The 19,005-nt window shown below is 43.6% G+C and overlaps 1 protein-coding gene across 1 annotated transcript in view; it reads right to left on the reverse strand.

Moving 5' to 3' along the window:
- The window catches only part of LOC124712445 (blood vessel epicardial substance-like), a 171,704-nt gene that overhangs the window by 103,396 nt on the left and 49,303 nt on the right, over positions 1 to 19,005 (reverse strand). Inside the window, exon 6 of the mRNA XM_047242739.1 lies at positions 4,814 to 4,925. Within this exon, the coding sequence (XP_047098695.1) occupies positions 4,814 to 4,925 (112 nt within the window). The remainder of the gene's footprint in view (positions 1 to 4,813; positions 4,926 to 19,005) is intronic.

Here is a 19,005-nt window from a genome sequence, read left to right on the forward strand (position 1 = left end):
TCAGATTTTTTTGCATTTTCAGCCGCAATCGACACGCCGAGCAACTCGGACGGCTGTCAGCAATGAAATGTACGCTGTACATTGTTGAAATTGTTTACTCGATCCTTGGATGTTACCTACCTTGAAGGCGCTAGAAAAATGTTCAATTCTTTCATGGAAATTTACCAGACATTCCATCCAGCCTTATTTTCCGCTTCTTGTCTGCACCTTGTGGTACTGTGTCTCGCGTTGCTGACTCTCGATTCCTGACTTTCGATTCCTGACCGGGTCAGGAATTTTCTCCAGTCGGGACTTACGTGTGTGTGTTGTCCTTATGATCAGTTCATCATCACTGACGCGCAAGTCGCCTAAGAGACGTCAAATAAAAAGGCTTCTACCAGGTGGCTGAATTCCCTAGAAATCGACTCCCGACGAAATATTCCAGATGCACGTTCATTCTCTTCTCTTGATATTGTTTCCGTATCTGTAAGCAAAAGTCCTGAAACTTTTTGGTGTAAAAATAGTACAGTACGGGTAGAAACGGATGTCGTTTCTTATAAAACGTAGTATAACTTGTCACACATGTTGCTGAACAATCGTAAGAAAACAAAATTGTATACTGATATTTCCGATTCTGTTGAAGCGCTGAACAAATTAGCTCACAGGGCAGTAAAAACTGCAATAACTGATGAACTGCAATTTAATCGTTTGTAAAAAGAAAGAGCTGCGAATACAGCGTTTCAAACTGTCTGGTACCGTTTCATGTTGTCAAATGCAAGAGCGGTGACCATAGAATTAATACTGGGAATTTCAATGAATTTACGTCAACTGTACGACTACACGTGTAATACTAACATAACAATTCGTTCAGTTCTTAAAATAACTCCCTCTTTTTAAGTATAAATGAGAAAAATTGTAAGTGACGACTCCACGAAGTGCTGTGTGTAACGACAGAAATTCGGCGTTTTGGTCTCTGATACGTGACGGCGTGTTCGGTCTATACGTATCTATGGTCGAAACTAAGTTCATATCGAGTAAATTTTTTTCTTATACATAAGACATTTGTCATGACACTACAACAATGCATAATAAAGAATCGAAACCCTTGTGTCAACCAAAGAAGAAATGTGAACTAGTGCTCACAGAAAGGCAGGGTAATAAGGCCCAAAAAGGCAAGGGTTTATCATTAATATGATCATAAACTTGGTTTTACCATCACAACATTGAAAAATCTACTTGTGAGCTGACAAGAACAGGGCTCTGCAACAGACAAAAATTAGAAGATTCTTCGAAGAATCAACTAATTAAAACTGCTTGTGTTCTTTAAATTCAAAAATAAGGTTTCAACATAATTACACAATGGTGTTCTTCTGCAATGTTATTATTAAAAAAATACTTGCAAAGTTTGAGATTTTTTTTAATGGCACTTATTTTTGGTGATCACGTTCTACATTTGTTCGTGTAAAGCAATACTCTACATTATTAAGAGGAAGGGAATTAAAAAATACAGCAGTAATAAGAATACACCCTACATAAAAAGTAAAAAAAAAGTTCAGCTCTTTTTATCAAAAGATTCTTGATGGAACAAATAGAACTGAATAGCTGAGTCTCACGTTTCTTGCACTTAGTCCATTTTTCGTGTCCTGTCTTCAGATTTTAAGAAGACATACAATTACATTCACTGTAAGATCGTGATTAATTGCTTTTAACCGAGTATGAACTACTTAAGAATCTCGTTGGCGTAATTAGATTTTGTCTCACTGATTAGAAAGAGACACTGAAGCTCGGGTACCATGTCACGGGAGTTTCAATGTAATCACAGGATTGGGAGAAGGAGGTCATGTGGCACCGTATTGTCAAGCTTGGCCTTCGGAAACATAATGAAAGAAGCTTGTCGTAGGAATATCGAAGGGATCGAGGTCTTATTTGAGATCATTTGCGTCGCATTTGCGGACGACGTTATTATGTTGTCCATATGTAAGGCAGGACTGACGCAGAGAAGCGGCGGCATGGGGTTGACATTGACAGCGGACGACAGCGCCACAGTCTGCCACGGGAACTGCGCGCTGTGGGCGGTGGATTGCCAAGCTAAGGGACTCGGGTTCGATTCCTGGCCGGGTCGGAGATTTTGTCCGCTTGGGAGCTGGCTGTTGTGTTGTTCTCATGTTCGTATCGTCATAATTGACATTCCACAATTGAAATCGCTGAATGGGCGCGTCTCGAGAAAAAAAAATCAGGCGTTCTGCTGGTAAAAGGACCAGAGACCCACTATCTGGGCTAATATTCGGAACTAGTGCCTATTCAAGAGATCCACCCCAGCCACTGCAAGTCGGAACCTGATCCTGCAAAAGAGTTCGTGAGGTTAAATGTGTGTGCGTGATATTTACAGAGAAGGCATCGTGTCGGGCAGAGAGAAAAGGCTCAAGGTGCAAAGATATCGTACTTCAGTTTCATTCTGGAAACATCCCCCAGGCTGTGGCGAAGCCATGTCTCCGCAATATCCTTTCTTTCAGAAGTGCTACTTCTGCAAGGTTCGAAGGAGAGCTTCTGTAAAGTTTGAAAGGTAGGAGACGAGGTAGTGGCAGAAGTAAAGCTGTGAGGACGGGGCATGAGTCATGCTTGGGTAGCGCAGATGGTAGAGCACTTGCCCGCGAAAGGCAAAGGTCCCGAGTTCGAATCTCGATCCGGCACACAGTTTTAATCTGTCAGGAAGTTTCATATCATCGCACACTCCGCTGTAGAGTGAAAATCTCATTCTACTTCAGTCTCAGTCAGCCTTTTGAATCTCGAAGAATTTGAAACTATATCTGCACAACATGCTGTTCCAGTATGTAGAACTCAATGCCTGAAAACTTGGAGTGTTTACATAAAAAGATCAAAGTAATCTTCTCGTTTTCGAGGGGGAAGTATTCAGGAAGAATAATCATCCGATACGAGATGTGATTACTGGAAAGTGGGAGATATGACATAATTGTGAGCTGGATGAGATATACAACAACGTAAATGCTGTAGGGCTGATGAGAATCAAACGGTGAGATCACTCGTTTGGACAAACGTCGATGGCCATTGAAATCTAATGCCAGTTTCCTTCCCAGAGAAAAAGAGCAAAGCAAAGGTGGAAAGACGGAACCACGAGGACTTGCTGCAGATCGGCATAGAGGGTGACTGGCGGCAGAAAGTAGGAAACAGTGGCAGGGGAATCTCGTAGCTGCCTGTGTCTGTCTTGGCGAACCCTCTAAAGAAAGGGAAGGATAAGGCACAAGGAAGTGGGCATTGGTTTATTTAGAAGAAACGTGCATTCATACATATTTTTCTGCGAATAAATGGCATCAAAGTGATAGTGTAAGAGGAAGATTGTCAGACAAAAGTGCCGCTCAGTGTTTAGCTGTTGTATTGTGCAGGGCACTGACTTGCTACCCAACCACGATGTCACTGGACTTGGCCGCCCGCGGCTGTTATCGAAAAGATGCGGGGCGCTACAGTAAACAAGTACAGTGTTGACGAAGGAAAACTCATCCCGCCGTCAATGCTTTTAGGTCAGTTGTCCTGTTGAAATATCGTCTGTAGGGCAGTGCGTTGTTATCATTAATACTCCCGAGAGTGAAAAACAAATAAGCTATCGCGAAAGTAGGCACATTCTGGTGAAAAAGGGCTTATATCCAAAGCTGTACAATTCTGTCAAGAAGAAAAGGGGAATCAGTTAATGGTATCTGTAGATCAAGCAGTCTTGCGGACAGCAAAAGTGGTAGGGAAGTCAGGAAGGATAGTAACACACATTTTCAAAAAAATTAAGTAAGTGGAAGAAACTGGAGAAAAAAATAGAACTCCTAGAAAACAAAGGCGTTCTAGAATAGAAGAGTCTGTAGATGACTTTGATAAAACATTATGATAAACTATTGTGAGCAGAAGAAAGAAATTCCAACATTGAGGAAGCTCTTACATTTTCGGGGACAACGGAAACATTACTGAAAATTTTGAAAGAGATGGGAATTCGATTTAAAATATATAAAAATAAAAGAATCATCCTAACTCAACGTTCCAACATTATTGCATAACGTATGGGATATTTGAGAGCAATCAGAAACACTGAAAAGGGAGGAAGCAATAGATAATGTAACAATGTTGGCCTGGAGAGTGAAGATGAATATGCAGCACATGACGACGATGGAAGCTGACATGGCGAACGAAATTGTAACGGACTCCAGTGAAACAAGAATAGCAGACGAAGAACTTGCCGTTTTCGAGATGGATGATCCACTTCGTAAGTCTAATCACCAATGTTAGCGCAATTTCCATTGCATAACTAGTCGTACAGTCTTTCCAGTCCTACGCAACCTCGACTACGAGCTGATTCACTATAAGCCGGCCGAATCGTCCTGACACCCATGAGCGATGATATTGTCCTCGACTAATACAGACGTGCATTGCGTGCTCCCCTTGTAAGGGTGCTAGAGTGTACGCTGCCCTTAGAGTGATTAGCATCGCTACCCGTAGACTAAGGAGCCCTGGATTCGTTTCCCGACCGGGCAGGAGACGTTTCCCCGGAAACGGGTGTTTGCTTTATCCTAACCATGTCATCTCATCTTCATCAGACGTGGAAGTCGCGGAAGTGGCGTCAAATGGGAAGACTTGCTCCAGGCGCCCGAGCAGCCCCTGGTCGGTTCTCCCGGCGAATGATGCCGTACCATCGTTTGATTTCACCTCTCCTCCCCGTTTCTCCCGCGTAAACGCGACTGTGCGGCAACGTGCCTCGATGACCAGCTTTCAGATCGGTTTGTAGGGTAACACCTTTCTTAAAAAGTTTGTCAACAACTATGTGGCAGGTGTGGCTCACCTATGATGCAGTCGAGCACGGTCTTGAGCAGCGGCCGGTGCCTGAGCACTCTCTCCAGACTCAGCCGGTTCCAGCACAGGTAGACGCACTCCTGCTCCGCCGTGATGGTCACCTGTGGACAGAGGCAGCACCACTGAGCAGCTTATTTCGGCCTGCAGCCTCTTAGGTCTGGTTGACAGCGGAGTGGATACGAGCGAACGAGAATTCTCTCTTGTGTAAAGGGCAGGCACTCGGTCGTGTTCGCTTCCCATTCGCTGGTGTTCGTATTCCGCCGTTTGTCTGTCCTTTAGCGAACCATCAAAGGAAGTCCGCGTCCTGTCCACTATGCCTCTAGCAATACAGAAAAATTTCGTTAGTGAAGTTGCTTACTTCATAGTTGACACGAATTGCGAGAGCGATGGAGAGGTCAGAAGAGAATGTACGACGGGTGCTCGGCAAGTAACGCAAGGCTTTTTTTCTCAGCCAGTTCCGGTTCAAAAACTGCAGAATTTGTTGTGAGACATCGCGGAATATTCCCGCTTCACTCCATGCAGTTTCATGAAGTTCTGATAAGTGGCTGCGCTATATGCAGCCTTCAAAACCCCGTCTGCAGCAAAAAAATGGTTCAAATGGCTCTGAGCACTATAGGACAACATCTGAGATCATCAGTCCCCTAACTAACCTAAGCACATCACACACATCCATGCCCGAGGCAGGATTAGAACCTGCGACCGGAGCAGTCGCACGGTTCCGCACTGAAGCGCCGTTCTAGGCTCGGCCGGCTCGTCTGTAGCAGAAGAGTGTTCCAAGCAGAGAGGTGTCGTTAAGTTTCTTGAGCATCGCAGATACTCATAGGGGGTTGTGGAATCTTCAGAGTCCTGGCAGTGAACATAGGCATAGCGAGTCCGGGGCGTGGGTTCTGTCATCGTTGCAACAAGTTCCCGCAAAACTGCCCCATCACCCGCGTGCCGGACTGCCGGTTACAGCTGCGGCTCTTACGATGTTGGATTGTGCGGACACTCTCATTCGGAGTCATCGACGGACCACAATCAAATATCTCGTCGCTCAACTGGACGTCTATGTTGGTACGAGTGCTGAAACACTCTTCCGCCAGTTTGGGTACTCATAGGTGTGTGCTCGCCGGACTCCTCGCAGCCTAACAGAAGACCATAAAGAGCAGTGAAGGATCATCTGTGCGGAGTTGCTTGCGCGTTACAAGCCGATCGTGACAATGTTTTGTCGGATGTCATCACAGGCCGTGAAACATAGGTTCATCACTTCGAACCGGAAGCAAAACGGCAATCCATGGAGTGGCATCATACCAACTATGCTCCGAACAAAAAGTTCAAAGCCGGTAAAGTCATGGCAACGATCATTTGGGACTTGTTTGATGACGTTTGTCATGATACAACGATCAACACTGACGTTATTGTGCTGTCCTCAGGAAACTGAAGAAACTATTTTAGCTTGTTCGTCGTCCTCAATAACAAAGAAAGGCCTCCTGCAAGTCTGCGCGCCCGAGAGGAGCTCAGAAAACTTCACGGGGCTGTTCTTCTTCAGCCAGCCTACAGCCTGGATCTCGCACTTTCCATCTTACATCTGTCTGATGAGGGATGCACGTGGATGGTGCGGGGGTGGGGATATAGATGAACCAAGATGTTGGTTCCAAGGTCGACACCATGCAGGCATAAACGCCCTCCCAGTAAGGTGGCGTAAGGCCACCGCAATGGTCGATTATGGTGAAAAAAAAGGGCTCTGTGGAGAGTGGGAAATAAATTGGCGCATTGGAATTCTGAATAAGACCAACATGTTTTAGACAAAAATTTGCATCACATACTGAACGCTCCTCGTAATGTCGCTGATGGAAGAATCTACACACCATAGATGGTTCTAGGACCGAAGATCCGCTTCACAAATGACGAAGGAAAAGAAATATCATTGATATAAAACTGCGGAAGCACGCAGGGGTCCAACTGGAGACGTCAGTAGGACGATAAAGATTCTTGCAAGAGATTCAACGGGGTGAATAACCAGAAGCTTAGCAATTCTTTTTATTAAAAAACACAGTAACTTCTTTCAAGTAAATAAGTACGAATACGTACCTGTTACACTAATATACGTTCATAGTACAGTGGAGACAGTTGTCCTGATCTCAGTTATAGTGATTAGCGATCATCCGGATTATCAAACGCAACGGAATATCTTTGCAGTCTAGTCCGTGCGTACACGACCCACCCACGCCCCGCACGGTCTCTGGCCCCAGCGTTTCACCATTGTTTTATTTAGGCGCGTTTCATTATCGTCTGGCTTGAGACTGCTGCCAATGGCTGCGCCGTGTCGCGTCTGGTGCCCAAACAACATCAAAGCGCAAGAGAGTGGTGCTATCCCTTAAAGGTAAAACATTTTTGATTCACTAAAGAAAGGAGAACCTACTCGTAAGTTAGCCGATACGTATGGTGTAGGAACTTCTACGAAAAGCGATATTAAGAAAAACACCAATCCAATTTTGAAGTGCACCTGCAAACTTGATAGTGAAGACGGGAGTGAACATCGAAATGTGCTGAAAAAAGCGAAAAATGATCTTTTGGAACAACCTTTTTATATTGTTGGTTTTTACAAAAATGATCATCTGGGCAACCGATATCTGGTTTTTCGCTCTGTGATAAGGCATTACAGTTAAAAAAAGAAAGTGTTTCTGAGTCGTTTGCATAAAGCAACGCATTGTTGTCGAGATCTAAAACTTCTAATGAAATTCGATATCTGTAAATACCAGGTGAAAAAATGTCAGCCGAGATAGATGCAACATATACTTTTAAAGATAGTTTTAAAATAATTTGTAACTCATTTGTCCCTGATGCATATGTAACTTTCTAAAAAAATTAAACATAAAAAAGTTCTTTACAATTATAAGTAAATTTTATGGCTTATTTTTGGTTGTTAATAAGTTTGAACAAAACTGCTTTAAAGCAATTTCATGTCTGAATTGTAGTGAGATAGTTACATAAAAGATTTTTGTATAACATATTTTGAAAATAATTTATTTGTAAATAAGGTAAATGTGTTAAAATAAATATTCTCAGCTTCAAAACGGTCCGTGCTGAGGGCTTCAGAGTTTTATAGCCGAAATGTAAAATGTAATTCCCACGAAAGGTGGGAAGGCTAAAGGATAGATTGATCTGGCACGTGGAAACTTAGTAGGACAAAGAAGACTGAAGTTAGTCTTTAGTTAGTCTTTAGGCAGCAGTCATTGCCTAAATGGCCTTACTGGTTCAAAGAACTTAATTTTCCTAATATATATATATACTGTATATGCAAGACTTTTTTTCTCAGCCAATTCCATATATATATATATATATATATATATATATATATATATATATATATATATATATAGTGAAAATGATCCCGACTATTTTAAAACTATAATTTTGCAAAGTTAAGCTAGTAAAATATTGTCAAATGATTCTTTTTTATATAATCAGTAAATGTTTAAACGAAACGTTTTCTGAAAATTACAATTTTGCCGAACTCCACGTTTTAGTTATGAAATGAAAGGAAAGCTCAGCTTAATCGAAACAAAAATAGGAAAGGAAATTATTTATCTAAAAACAACGATCTTGCGATTTTCATAAATAAAGTAGTACACTGAAAGAGATTGCAGTAAATGATACTATACTGTTGTAAAAGAGATTAAACTGCATAACTGCATAAGTCCATAGAACTTAATGACTAGATTTATCTTAGTTTTCGAAGACTGTTTAGTGAGGACTTCAAAAGAGTTGCAAGTCTTCACCATTCTCAGACAAAAAACAGGTTAACGTCCACTATTTGTTTAATTGCTGAGATAGTCCATAAATGAAAGAATGATAATTTCAAAGTATGTGTTAATATTGTGTTAGTAACATATCACAGTAATTTTGCTTAACCAACTTAGAATAATGAGTGGTTCTTTATCTCACTTATGGGCACCCCTCATAGCCGATTCTCCTTTTCTGCAGTTGGATAATAGTATCTACACAAAGAATGCAGATAGTGTTAATGCATCTGGGCCCTCGAGTTGACAAACTAAGATGAAAGTTAGCGGTTGTGGCTGGCGACCGTTCGTAAATAGTCGTGACCATATAAAAGACCTGCAACCAAAAGGTTACTGGTTCGATCTGCGATTACCTGCAATATTGCTCCGTACTGGAATCTCTTAAGGATAAGAAATAATATGTGATACTTGTATCCTTTAGACACACATTACATGGTCAAACAAACTTTTAAAATTCCTGTAAAAGGTGTAACGTTAACTTAGGAAATGTTAAATTTGGAATCTACGTTGCTAGTAACTTTTGCAGGAATTCTTAGAAAAGTTATTGATTGGAACATTCCTGCAGGAGACCACAGACAAGGTTACACATGAGAAGTTTTACACTTGTCTCTGGGTGACAGGATGTTTTAATGTTAATTGTGACCTTTTTCCTGTGACTGTACTAAGATTACCTAGAAGACTTAAATTTTATAAACTGGACGAAAATGATATGACCTGGACTTTATATAGCTTATGAAATCATCATCGTCAAAATGTTTAGCTTCTCGGTGAGAGAGTTCAGCTACAAGATATAAAATTAGTAAAGAGTGAGTAACAATATCAGTTTCCGCAGACGCTACCGGTATCCATAAAATGGAAATCAATGGAAAATCCAAAAAAGTCCACATTCTTAAAAAATACCAGGTTGCCCTTAAATTATAAAAACAAAAAAGGGCATGAATAAACACGGCACTATTCATGGCATGACAGTAGTGTTATCCCTGAAGTGAAAAGGTTTCAACACGAAGCTGGTAAACAAGTAAAAGTTCCAGATTTACTAGATAAAGCGCCAACTCATCCTTTGGCTGAACTGTCCTAGAGAGTAAATGGGATGTTTACTGCAAAATGTTTGGAGGGTATAAATTAGCTAATGTCAAAAATACAAATATGCCAGGAATGTATAGCCGATTATACGTCAGAGTGAGCCACTTGTGATAGTAATGATTAAGGTCATCAAATAATTATCGGATAACGAAATTGTTAAAAACGCGTTGCAGGCAAAAGAACACCAGCAAATGCAAGAAGATGAAACAGAAGAAAATGTAGAGCAGAAAATGGTGCAGTACCATTTCACACGAAAGCAACTCAATCCACAGAAACAGCTTTCAATTGTTTCGTTAAACAACTGAGTGAGTGTGATACGGTGAGATTACTACAGTTAAAGGAATTCGTGATCTTGCGGAAATGAAGAGAAATTTTTTTTTATCTCAAATGACAAGTATGAAGTATTTTAAACAAAAGTTAACTACATTCATGGCCCTATGTGACTTCCGTTAGGTAATTCATGATCAAGGAGGAGGTATTTTCATAATTTTAAGACAATGCACGTACTTATGTACCTTTATGTAGTTTTGAATAAACACCTAACATTACCTATGTACTAACCCCAGGAAGATAACCATACTACAGTATACCTCAAAGATGACCGAACACGGTTGAGGTATGTTGCCTTTCTACAGTGAATAATACAAAAATCGCCTTTTTTCATACATTCAGTTATCCAAATTTTCGATTATCCGAATGACTTACGACAATAATTAGTCCGGTTAATCGAGTCACCACTGTAGCTGTAATTAACGGATGATATATGCTCGCCAGACAAAAAATTAGTCACCCCTAGAGAAATCATTACAAGCACTATTTAGCGCCGCGTATTTCCACCCCTGGACTTGATAAACGCCTGGATTCAGCTAGTAAGTGAGTTCACAAGGCTGTGCCCGTACGTCGCATCCAGGCTAAGTCACTCGCTGAGGATTTGCTGATGCGGCTATGCTAGTGCTTGCGAGGTGACCCACTCCAAATATTTGTTTGATGCTGTGCGCGTTGCAACGATCTCTAGCTAAAAGCTGGAAATGTACCTTTTATTCACGACCTGCAGCAATCGCTTTTGGGTCGGAAGCGATTTTGATTCGCCAGCCGTGAAACACATGTCAGATGCCTCACAGTCGGGATCTTTTCCCGCCCACAGTTCTGAAGCCGTGTTTCATGGCCGCGAGTTTTACACCACTGCTTGTACACACGTGGAACAGTCGGTCGTGGAACAGCAAAAATGCAGCAACTCCACACCCGGTACGGCCATGGGCGGGGCCAAGCGTGAGTGATTCCTTACGCCATTCTGTCCCGTCCTTACGTTTACCCATCTTTACGTACGATGTCCGCTTGAAACATAAACGCCCACTTACCGCTACTTGCTTTATGCTCACGTAGTGACAGCGCACGTGCTTCAGTGCGTGACTCGGTGGCTGCGCCATCTGTGAAGGGTTGACGATCCACCTGTGCACGCTGGGGTGATTGATTATCTGTCCGGTGAGTGTATCACCGTTGGGTTAGCAATTTCTGTTGCTAAATAAAAATTGTTTACCTACCATCACTCTATCCCCTCTCCAACAAACTATATACAGCAGATTTTTAGAGTATCCTATGTGACAGAGCGAGTGTATATTTCACAACCGCTCGCTCACAGAAAGATCCGGACCTAAAGACTTGCTCTAGTCACACCAATAGCCAAAAAGGGAAGTAGGAGTAATCCGTTGAATTAAAGCCCATATCACTAACGTCGATTTGCAGTAGGGGTTTGGAACATATACTGTACTCGAACCTCGAAGAAAACGATTTATTGACACGCAGTCAGGACGGATTAAGAAAATATCGTTATTGCGAAACACTACTATCTCTTTGTTCTCGTGAAGTAAAGAGTGCTATCGACAGGGGTTGTCAAATTGATTCCATATTTTTAGATTTCGAGAAGGCTTTCGACACCGTTCCTCACAAGCATCTTCCAGCCAAACTGCGTCCAAACTGCACAGTTGTGCGACTCTATTCGTGATTTCCTCTCAGAAAGGTCACAGTTCGTAGTAATAGACGGAAAGTCATCGAGTGAAACAGAAATAATATCCGGCGTTCCCCAAGGAGGTGTTATAGGCCCTCTATTGTTCCTCATCTATATTGACGACATAGGAGACAATCTGACAAGGGGAGGCCGCCAATTGTGAAATTCAGATTCGATTCATACTGCGCATAATAAAAGCTCATGGCCAGAGGTGTAATGTGGCAAAGCACCAAGATGTACTTCTCAGCCTTTGTCGAGAAAATCGACAGTTAAAAGAAATCGTTGCGGTGAAATACTCTCTACGATTAAAAATTCTCTACAGCGTCTTGGCGCAGCGGTAAGCTCTCGGGTTCGTAATCCGAAGGTCGCCGGGTCGAATCTCGAGCTATGCGATTTTTTTTTTTTTTAGTATTTGTTTTTTATAATCAAATATATACATAGAAGACGTAGAAACGATATTCCGAAACGAATACGTATAGCGTAAGTCAAACGTTCGAATTAGAATAGAGACCCAACGAACACAAATTTACTGTGGCAGGTATGAAATACACTCCTGGAAATGGAAAAAAGAACACATTGACGCCGGTGTGTCAGACCCACCATACTTGCTCCGGACACTGCGAGAGGGCTGTACAAGCAATGATCACACGCACGGCACAGCGGACACACCAGGAACCGCGGTGTTCGCCGTCGAATGGCGCTAGCTGCGCAGCATTTGTGCACCGCCGCCGTCAGTGTCAGCCAGTTTGCCGTGGCATACGGAGCTCCATCGCAGTCTTTAACACTGGTAGCATGCCACGACAGCGTGGACGTGAACCGTATGTGCAGTTGACGGACTTTGAGCGAGGGCGTATAGTGGGCATGCGGGAGGCCGGGTGGACGTACCGCCGAATTACTCAACACGTGGGGCGTGAGGTCTCCACAGTACATCGATGTTGTCGCCAGTGGTCGGCGGAAGGTGCACGTGCCCGTCGACCTGGGACCGGATCGCAGCGACGCACGGATGCACGCCAAGACCGTAGGATCCTACGCAGTGCGTAGGGGACCGCACCGCCACTTCCCAGCAAATTAGGGACACTGTTGCTCCTGGGGTATCGGCGAGGACCATTCGCAACCGTCTCCATGAAGCTGGGCTACGGTCCCGCACACCGTTAGGCCGTCTTCCGCTCACGCCCCAACATCGTGCAGCCCGCCTCCAGTGGTGTCGCGACAGGCGTGAATGGAGGGACGAATGGAGACGTGTCGTCTTCAGCGATGAGAGTCGCTTCTGCCTTGGTGCCAATGATGGTCGTATGCGTGTTTGGCGCCGTGCAGGTGAGCGCCACAATCAGGACTGCATACGACCGAGGCACACAGGGCCAACACCCGGCATCATGGTGTGGGGAGCGATCTCCTACACTGGCCGTACACCACTGGTGATCGTCGAGGGGACACTGAATAGTGCACGGTACATCCAAACCGTCATCGAACCCATCGTTCTACCATTCCTAGACCGGCAAGGGAACTTGCTGTTCCAACAGGACAATGCACGTCCGCATGTATCCCGTGCCACCCAACGTGCTCTAGAAGGTGTAAGTCAACTACCCTGGCCAGCAAGATCTCCGGATCTGTCTCCCATTGAGCATGTTTGGGACTGGATGAAGCGTCGTCTCACGCGGTCTGCACGTCCAGCACGAACGCTGGTCCAACTGAGGCGCCAGGTGGAAATGGCATGGCAAGCCGTTCCACAGGACTACATCCAGCATCTCTACGATCGTCTCCATGGGAGAATAGCAGCCTGCATTGCTGCGAAAGGTGGATATACACTGTACTAGTGCCGACATTGTGCATGCTCTGTTGCCTGTGTCTATGTGCCTGTGGTTCTGTCAGTGTGATCATGTGATGTATCTGACCCCAGGAATGTGTCAATAAAGTTTCCCCTTCCTGGGACAATGAATTCACGGTGTTCTTATTTCAATTTCCAGGAGTGTATAAACTCCGTTACTCGCTCGTTACGCTTGAATGACAGATGTTGAAAGGGCCGAAACGAGCCGCCGCATATCAGCGTAGTTGCCTGCTAACTTCGAAAGAAGGTAGATGCGGTCCCTAGCGCAACTTATAACATTGTCGAAAATCAGTGCGGACGGGAGAGCTTTGGTACACCCTGTTAAAAAAAAAACGGAAAAATGGACGCGGTACAATTGGAGAGCGATCCGCCTTCACCAACATGCGTAAGCAATTCATTAATACTTTATATATATATATATATATATATATATATATATATATATATATATATATATGAATTACAAAAAACTAATAATAAAAAAAATTGCATGGCGCGAGATTCGATCCGGCGACCTTCGGATTACAAACCCGAGCGCTTACCGCTGCGCTACGACGCTGTAGAAGATTGTTAATCGTCGAAAGTATTTCACCGCAACGGTTTCTTTTAACTGTCTATTTTCTCGACAACGGCTGAGAAGTGCATCTTGGTGCTTTGCCACATTACACCTGTGGCCATGAGCCTTTATTATGCGCAGTATGAATCGAATCTGAATTTCACAATTGGCGGCCTCCCCTTGTGAGTAGCCCTCTTAGATTATCTGCAGATGATGCTGTCATTTACCGTCTTGTAAAGTCATCAGACGACCAAACTGAATTTCAAAACGATTTAGATAGCTGTGTGGTGCGAAAAGTGGCAATTAATCCTGAATAAAGAAAAGTGTGAAATTATTTACAGGAGTACTAAAAGGAATCCGGTAAATTTCGATTACGCGACAAGCCACACAAACCTGATGGCTGTTAATTCAACTAAATACTTAGGGATTACAATTACAAATACCATAAATTGGAACGATCACACAGATAATGTTGTGGGTAGAGCCAACCAAAGACTGCGAATCATTGGCAGAACACTTAGAAGCTGCAACGGGTCTACTAAAGAGACTGCTTACACCACGCTTGTCCGCCCTGTTCTGGAGTACTGCTGTGCGGTGTGTCATCCGTATCAGGTGGTACTGACCGAAAACATCGAAAAAGTTCAAAGAAGCGAAGATCCTTTTGTACTATCGCAAAATAGGGGGAGATAGTGCCACAGACATGATACGTGAATTGGAATGGCAATCATTAAAACAAAGGTGTTTTTCGTTGCGACGGGATCTTCTCATGAAATTTCAATCCACAGTTTTCTCCTCCGATTGCGAAAACATTCTATTGGCACCCACATACTTAGGGAGAAATGATCATCACGGTAACATAAGAGAAATCAAGGTACGCACAGAAAAATTTAAGTGCTCATTTTTCCCACGCACCGTTCGACAGTGGAACGGTAGGGAGACAGCTTGAAGGTGGTTCATTGAACTCTCTGCCAGGCACTTTATTGTGAATAGCAGAGTAATCACGTAAATGCAGATGTAGACATTTGATTAAACGTATGTTATTGACATTATCCTTCTTATACGTACTTTAACATAATCGTTCAAATGTTTCGCATACGTCACTGCAGACATCACAAACTATCTGACATGCTGCAGCTAACGAAGTGCAAAACTATGACTAACGTGAATGTCTCCGCAATTGCTAATAACCACAGTGTAAATGCTAGCATTTCTTCAGGTCATGTTGGTAACCTGTACTAATTAGTGTTCTCCTTTTAAATTTCGCCCTCACTTGTAATAAGAAACCATCAAAAACCATGTCAAAGTTTTGGAGTAATTCTAAGGACCGATTGAGGTGCAATTAACTGTTAAGGGTATTTCAAGATTTTCTACAAATTCGGACATCTAAATTCTTCCTTTTCTAGGCTACTGTGGTTACACCGTCAAAAATATTCCGTTCGCTAAGCAAAACAGTCGCTATCGAAACCAAATTTTTACACTGTGGCTATAACTAGAAATGGTGTCTTGGGAGGAATAGTGAGTATTGAAGGATATAACAGGAACGAACACTCGATGCAGAAAAATCGAGTAAATATGACCACTTATTCAGTAGAAGAGATGTGTTTCTCAGTAGGAAGATGAACATGTGTTATTAGCATAGGTATGCATTTTAGAGCCCAGTTTACTGGACATTTTTTCCTTGTTTTCATTTCTACAACCGCTTCTTAAAATATGGAAAACAAAGAGCTCGCAAGAGAAAAGATGTGTTTCACAGTATCGAAGCTAAAGGAGTACTTATAGCTCTTAACGTATGCATTTTAGAGCTCATGTTTACTATACTTCTTTGCTTCATATGGATTGTTCCTGCTATATCCCTCAATAATGACGATTCGTGCTGGGTCACCCTCTATAGTGTTGAGTTCTGTGCGCCAGACAACAGTAACGCAGCGTTCATATGCTATGTTCGTTGTGTCGTGCTGTCCTCCATTCCCTTTAGTGTAAACACCGGTTCACGGTTAGAAGCGAATGGCAGCGAACATTGGCGAACTGTCTGCGAATGAACGTTCCTTTGTGCTCGCTTCCAATCGCTCTGGTATGAAACAGGCTTTAGACAATCATCAGAATGAAACAAATTTATCAAGAATTATTGGTGTTTATGAAGTCGTTTGCACTAGCTGTGACAAAGTGTATGTTGGACACACAGGTAGGGCTGCATTGAGCATGAACGCAGCTGGAGATTACACAAGCCAGACTCCACTTTTGCTGAAGTTCGTAGGTATGAAGTCATCATACAAGTGCTAGAGAGAGCCTAAAAACAGAAAAAAAGTGTCTAGCAGAACTACCTAAGATTAACAAATATTTAGCACAAAGCACATGCCATCCAGAGACGAGCACATCCTCTCTCTGAAACTTCCTCTCCCTGATCTCTGTTCATATGATCACCATTATCTGCATAGACTTACACCACAATTCGCGAAGGGATTAAAAAAAAATTTACATTATGATGGCAGACCAAGTAACTTTTGTTTAATGCTGCACTACACTTGAGGGTGGCACAAAAGTTCATGACACTCTTTTTAAACACAGTCACGAAACCTCTGTAAACAAAGGTCGGAATGTCTTACTTAGAGGAGACTTGTTAAATTTATTGAAAAATTGTTCGGAGAAATTGCTACGTTTTGGGACTCCTCAGATATGCGACCAGGCTGTTGTAACTAATGTGCCCTACTCCATAGTATTTAATTCTTAGAGGTGGGTTCACGCAGCATCCTCTGTTCAGGTTTGACGTAAACTATCACAAGTTCAACTATGGTCCTCGCCATGCATTAATTGAGAAGTTATTGCCGGCCATTATAGCCCTGCGGTTCCAGGCGCTTCAGTCCCGAACCGCGCTGCTGCTAAGGTTGCAGGTTCGAATCCTGCCTCGGGCATGGATGTGCGTGATGTCCTTAGGTTAGTTAGGTTTAAGTAGTTCTAAGTCTAGGAGACTGATGACCTCAGATGTTAAGTCCCATAGTCCTCAGAGCCATTTGAACCGTTTTGAGAAGTTATTTTCCTGTCAACAACTTTGTTTTTTGTGGTGTCACCGCCAGACACCACACTTGCTAGGTGGTAGCTTAAATCGGCCGCGGTCCATTTAGTACATGTCGGACCCGCGTGTCGCCACTGTGTGATCGCAGACCGAGCGCCACCACAAGGCAGGTCTCGAGATACGGGATAGCACTCGACCCAGTTGTACGGACGACATTGCTAGCGACTACACTGACGAGCCTTTCTCTCATTTGCCGAGAGACAGTTAGAATAGCCTTCAGCTAAGTCCATGGCTACGACCTAGCAAGGCGCCATTAGCCTTACGGAGTTTGATAGTTATCGTATAAATTCGAGGAGCTGCATACTTTTCTTCTTAGAATTCACTACTTATCCTGTTCCAGAATTCACGCCCGTCTGCGTTAGATCGCTTCCTTTTCGGCCTCCTCTATCTACAAGGTGTTGGCACATTTACCAACACATCATTGGCGACGAGGATGGGAGTTGCAAGTACGCATCTGCTAGGTCCAACTTGGAAAAGTATTTACCCGGGCACAGTTTATCAAAAAGATCTTCCGGGCGGGGTAAGGGAAAAGTTGCAGTCACTAGTTGTGAGTGAATGTGCGCATTGTCTCTTCTATTTCAGCTCCGCTTCATCGCTTACGCCGTACAGGTGTTCCGTTCGTCTGGACGACGGAATGTGAACGCGCCTTTCGCCAGTTGAAATCGGCGTTGCTTTCAAATACTTGCCTTACGCCATTCGATCCCCAGAAACCCCTTTTGTTGATGGTAGATGCATCGGATTTCGGGATCGGTGCTGTGCTTGCGCACAAAGTTGGCTCGCATGATCGCCCTATTGCCTTTGCGTCAAAATTGCTCTCGTCTGCGCAAAGAAATTATTCACAGATAGAGAAAGAAGCTTTGGCTCTCGTGTTTGGTGTTACTAAGTTCCATGATTTCTTGTATGGTCGTCACTTTACCATCATCACAGACCACAAACCTTTGACGTCGCTTTTTCATCCGAACAAGCCTGTACCTCCGCGTACAGCGCAGAAATTCATTCGCTGGTCTATTTTCCTCTCGCAGTACCGCTACGATATCTTGTATCGGTCCACTGCTAAGCACGGAAACGCCGATGCGTTGTCCCGTTTGCCTGTTGCTGAGGATAAAGCATTCGATTCTTCTGAACTTGCTTGCATGTTCATTGATGCGGAAACCGATGAAGTGGTCGAATCGTTTCCGATTGATTTTCGTCGTGTAGCTACAGCCACAGCTGCTGACCCTGTCCTTGCTACCGTTTTGCGTTTTGTTGCTGCGCAATGGCCCTTGTCAAAGTCACGGATCGAGGATCCGTTGGTTCGCCGATTTTTTGCTCACAAGGAGAGACTTTTTGTTCGACGTGGTGTTTTGTTGTTGCGTTCTGATAATGATCAGTCCAGAGTCGTGGTCCCACGTTCGTTACAGTCCTCTGTTTTACGGCTTCTTCACCAAGGACATTGGGGTATCGTGCGAACGAAACAACTTGCTCGTCAGCACTGTACTTGGTTCGGAATCGATGCTGCGATTACGAATATGTGTTCTTCTTGCATGGCGTGTGCCGAACAACAATCCGCACCGCCGCGGAAAGTCTTTGCATGGCCAAAAGCCACTTCCCCTTGGCAACGCTTGCACGTCGATTTTGCTGGTCCATTCTGGAATGCTCGATGGTTGGTTCTGGTGGATGCCTTCAGTAATTTTCCTTTTGTTGTCCGGATGTCTTCCACGACGTCCTGTGCCACCATCCAAGCGTTGTCTGCTATCTTTTGCATTGAAGGTCTTCCGCAGACTATTGTTTCCGACAATGGCCCACAATTCATGTCCGCAGAATTTCAGTCATTCTGCCAGGCCAATGGTATTCAACATCTGACATCCGCGCCGTTTTCGC

Source organism: Schistocerca piceifrons, chromosome 8, assembly GCF_021461385.2.
Source record: "Schistocerca piceifrons isolate TAMUIC-IGC-003096 chromosome 8, iqSchPice1.1, whole genome shotgun sequence".
Classification (NCBI taxonomy): domain Eukaryota; kingdom Metazoa; phylum Arthropoda; class Insecta; order Orthoptera; family Acrididae; genus Schistocerca; species Schistocerca piceifrons.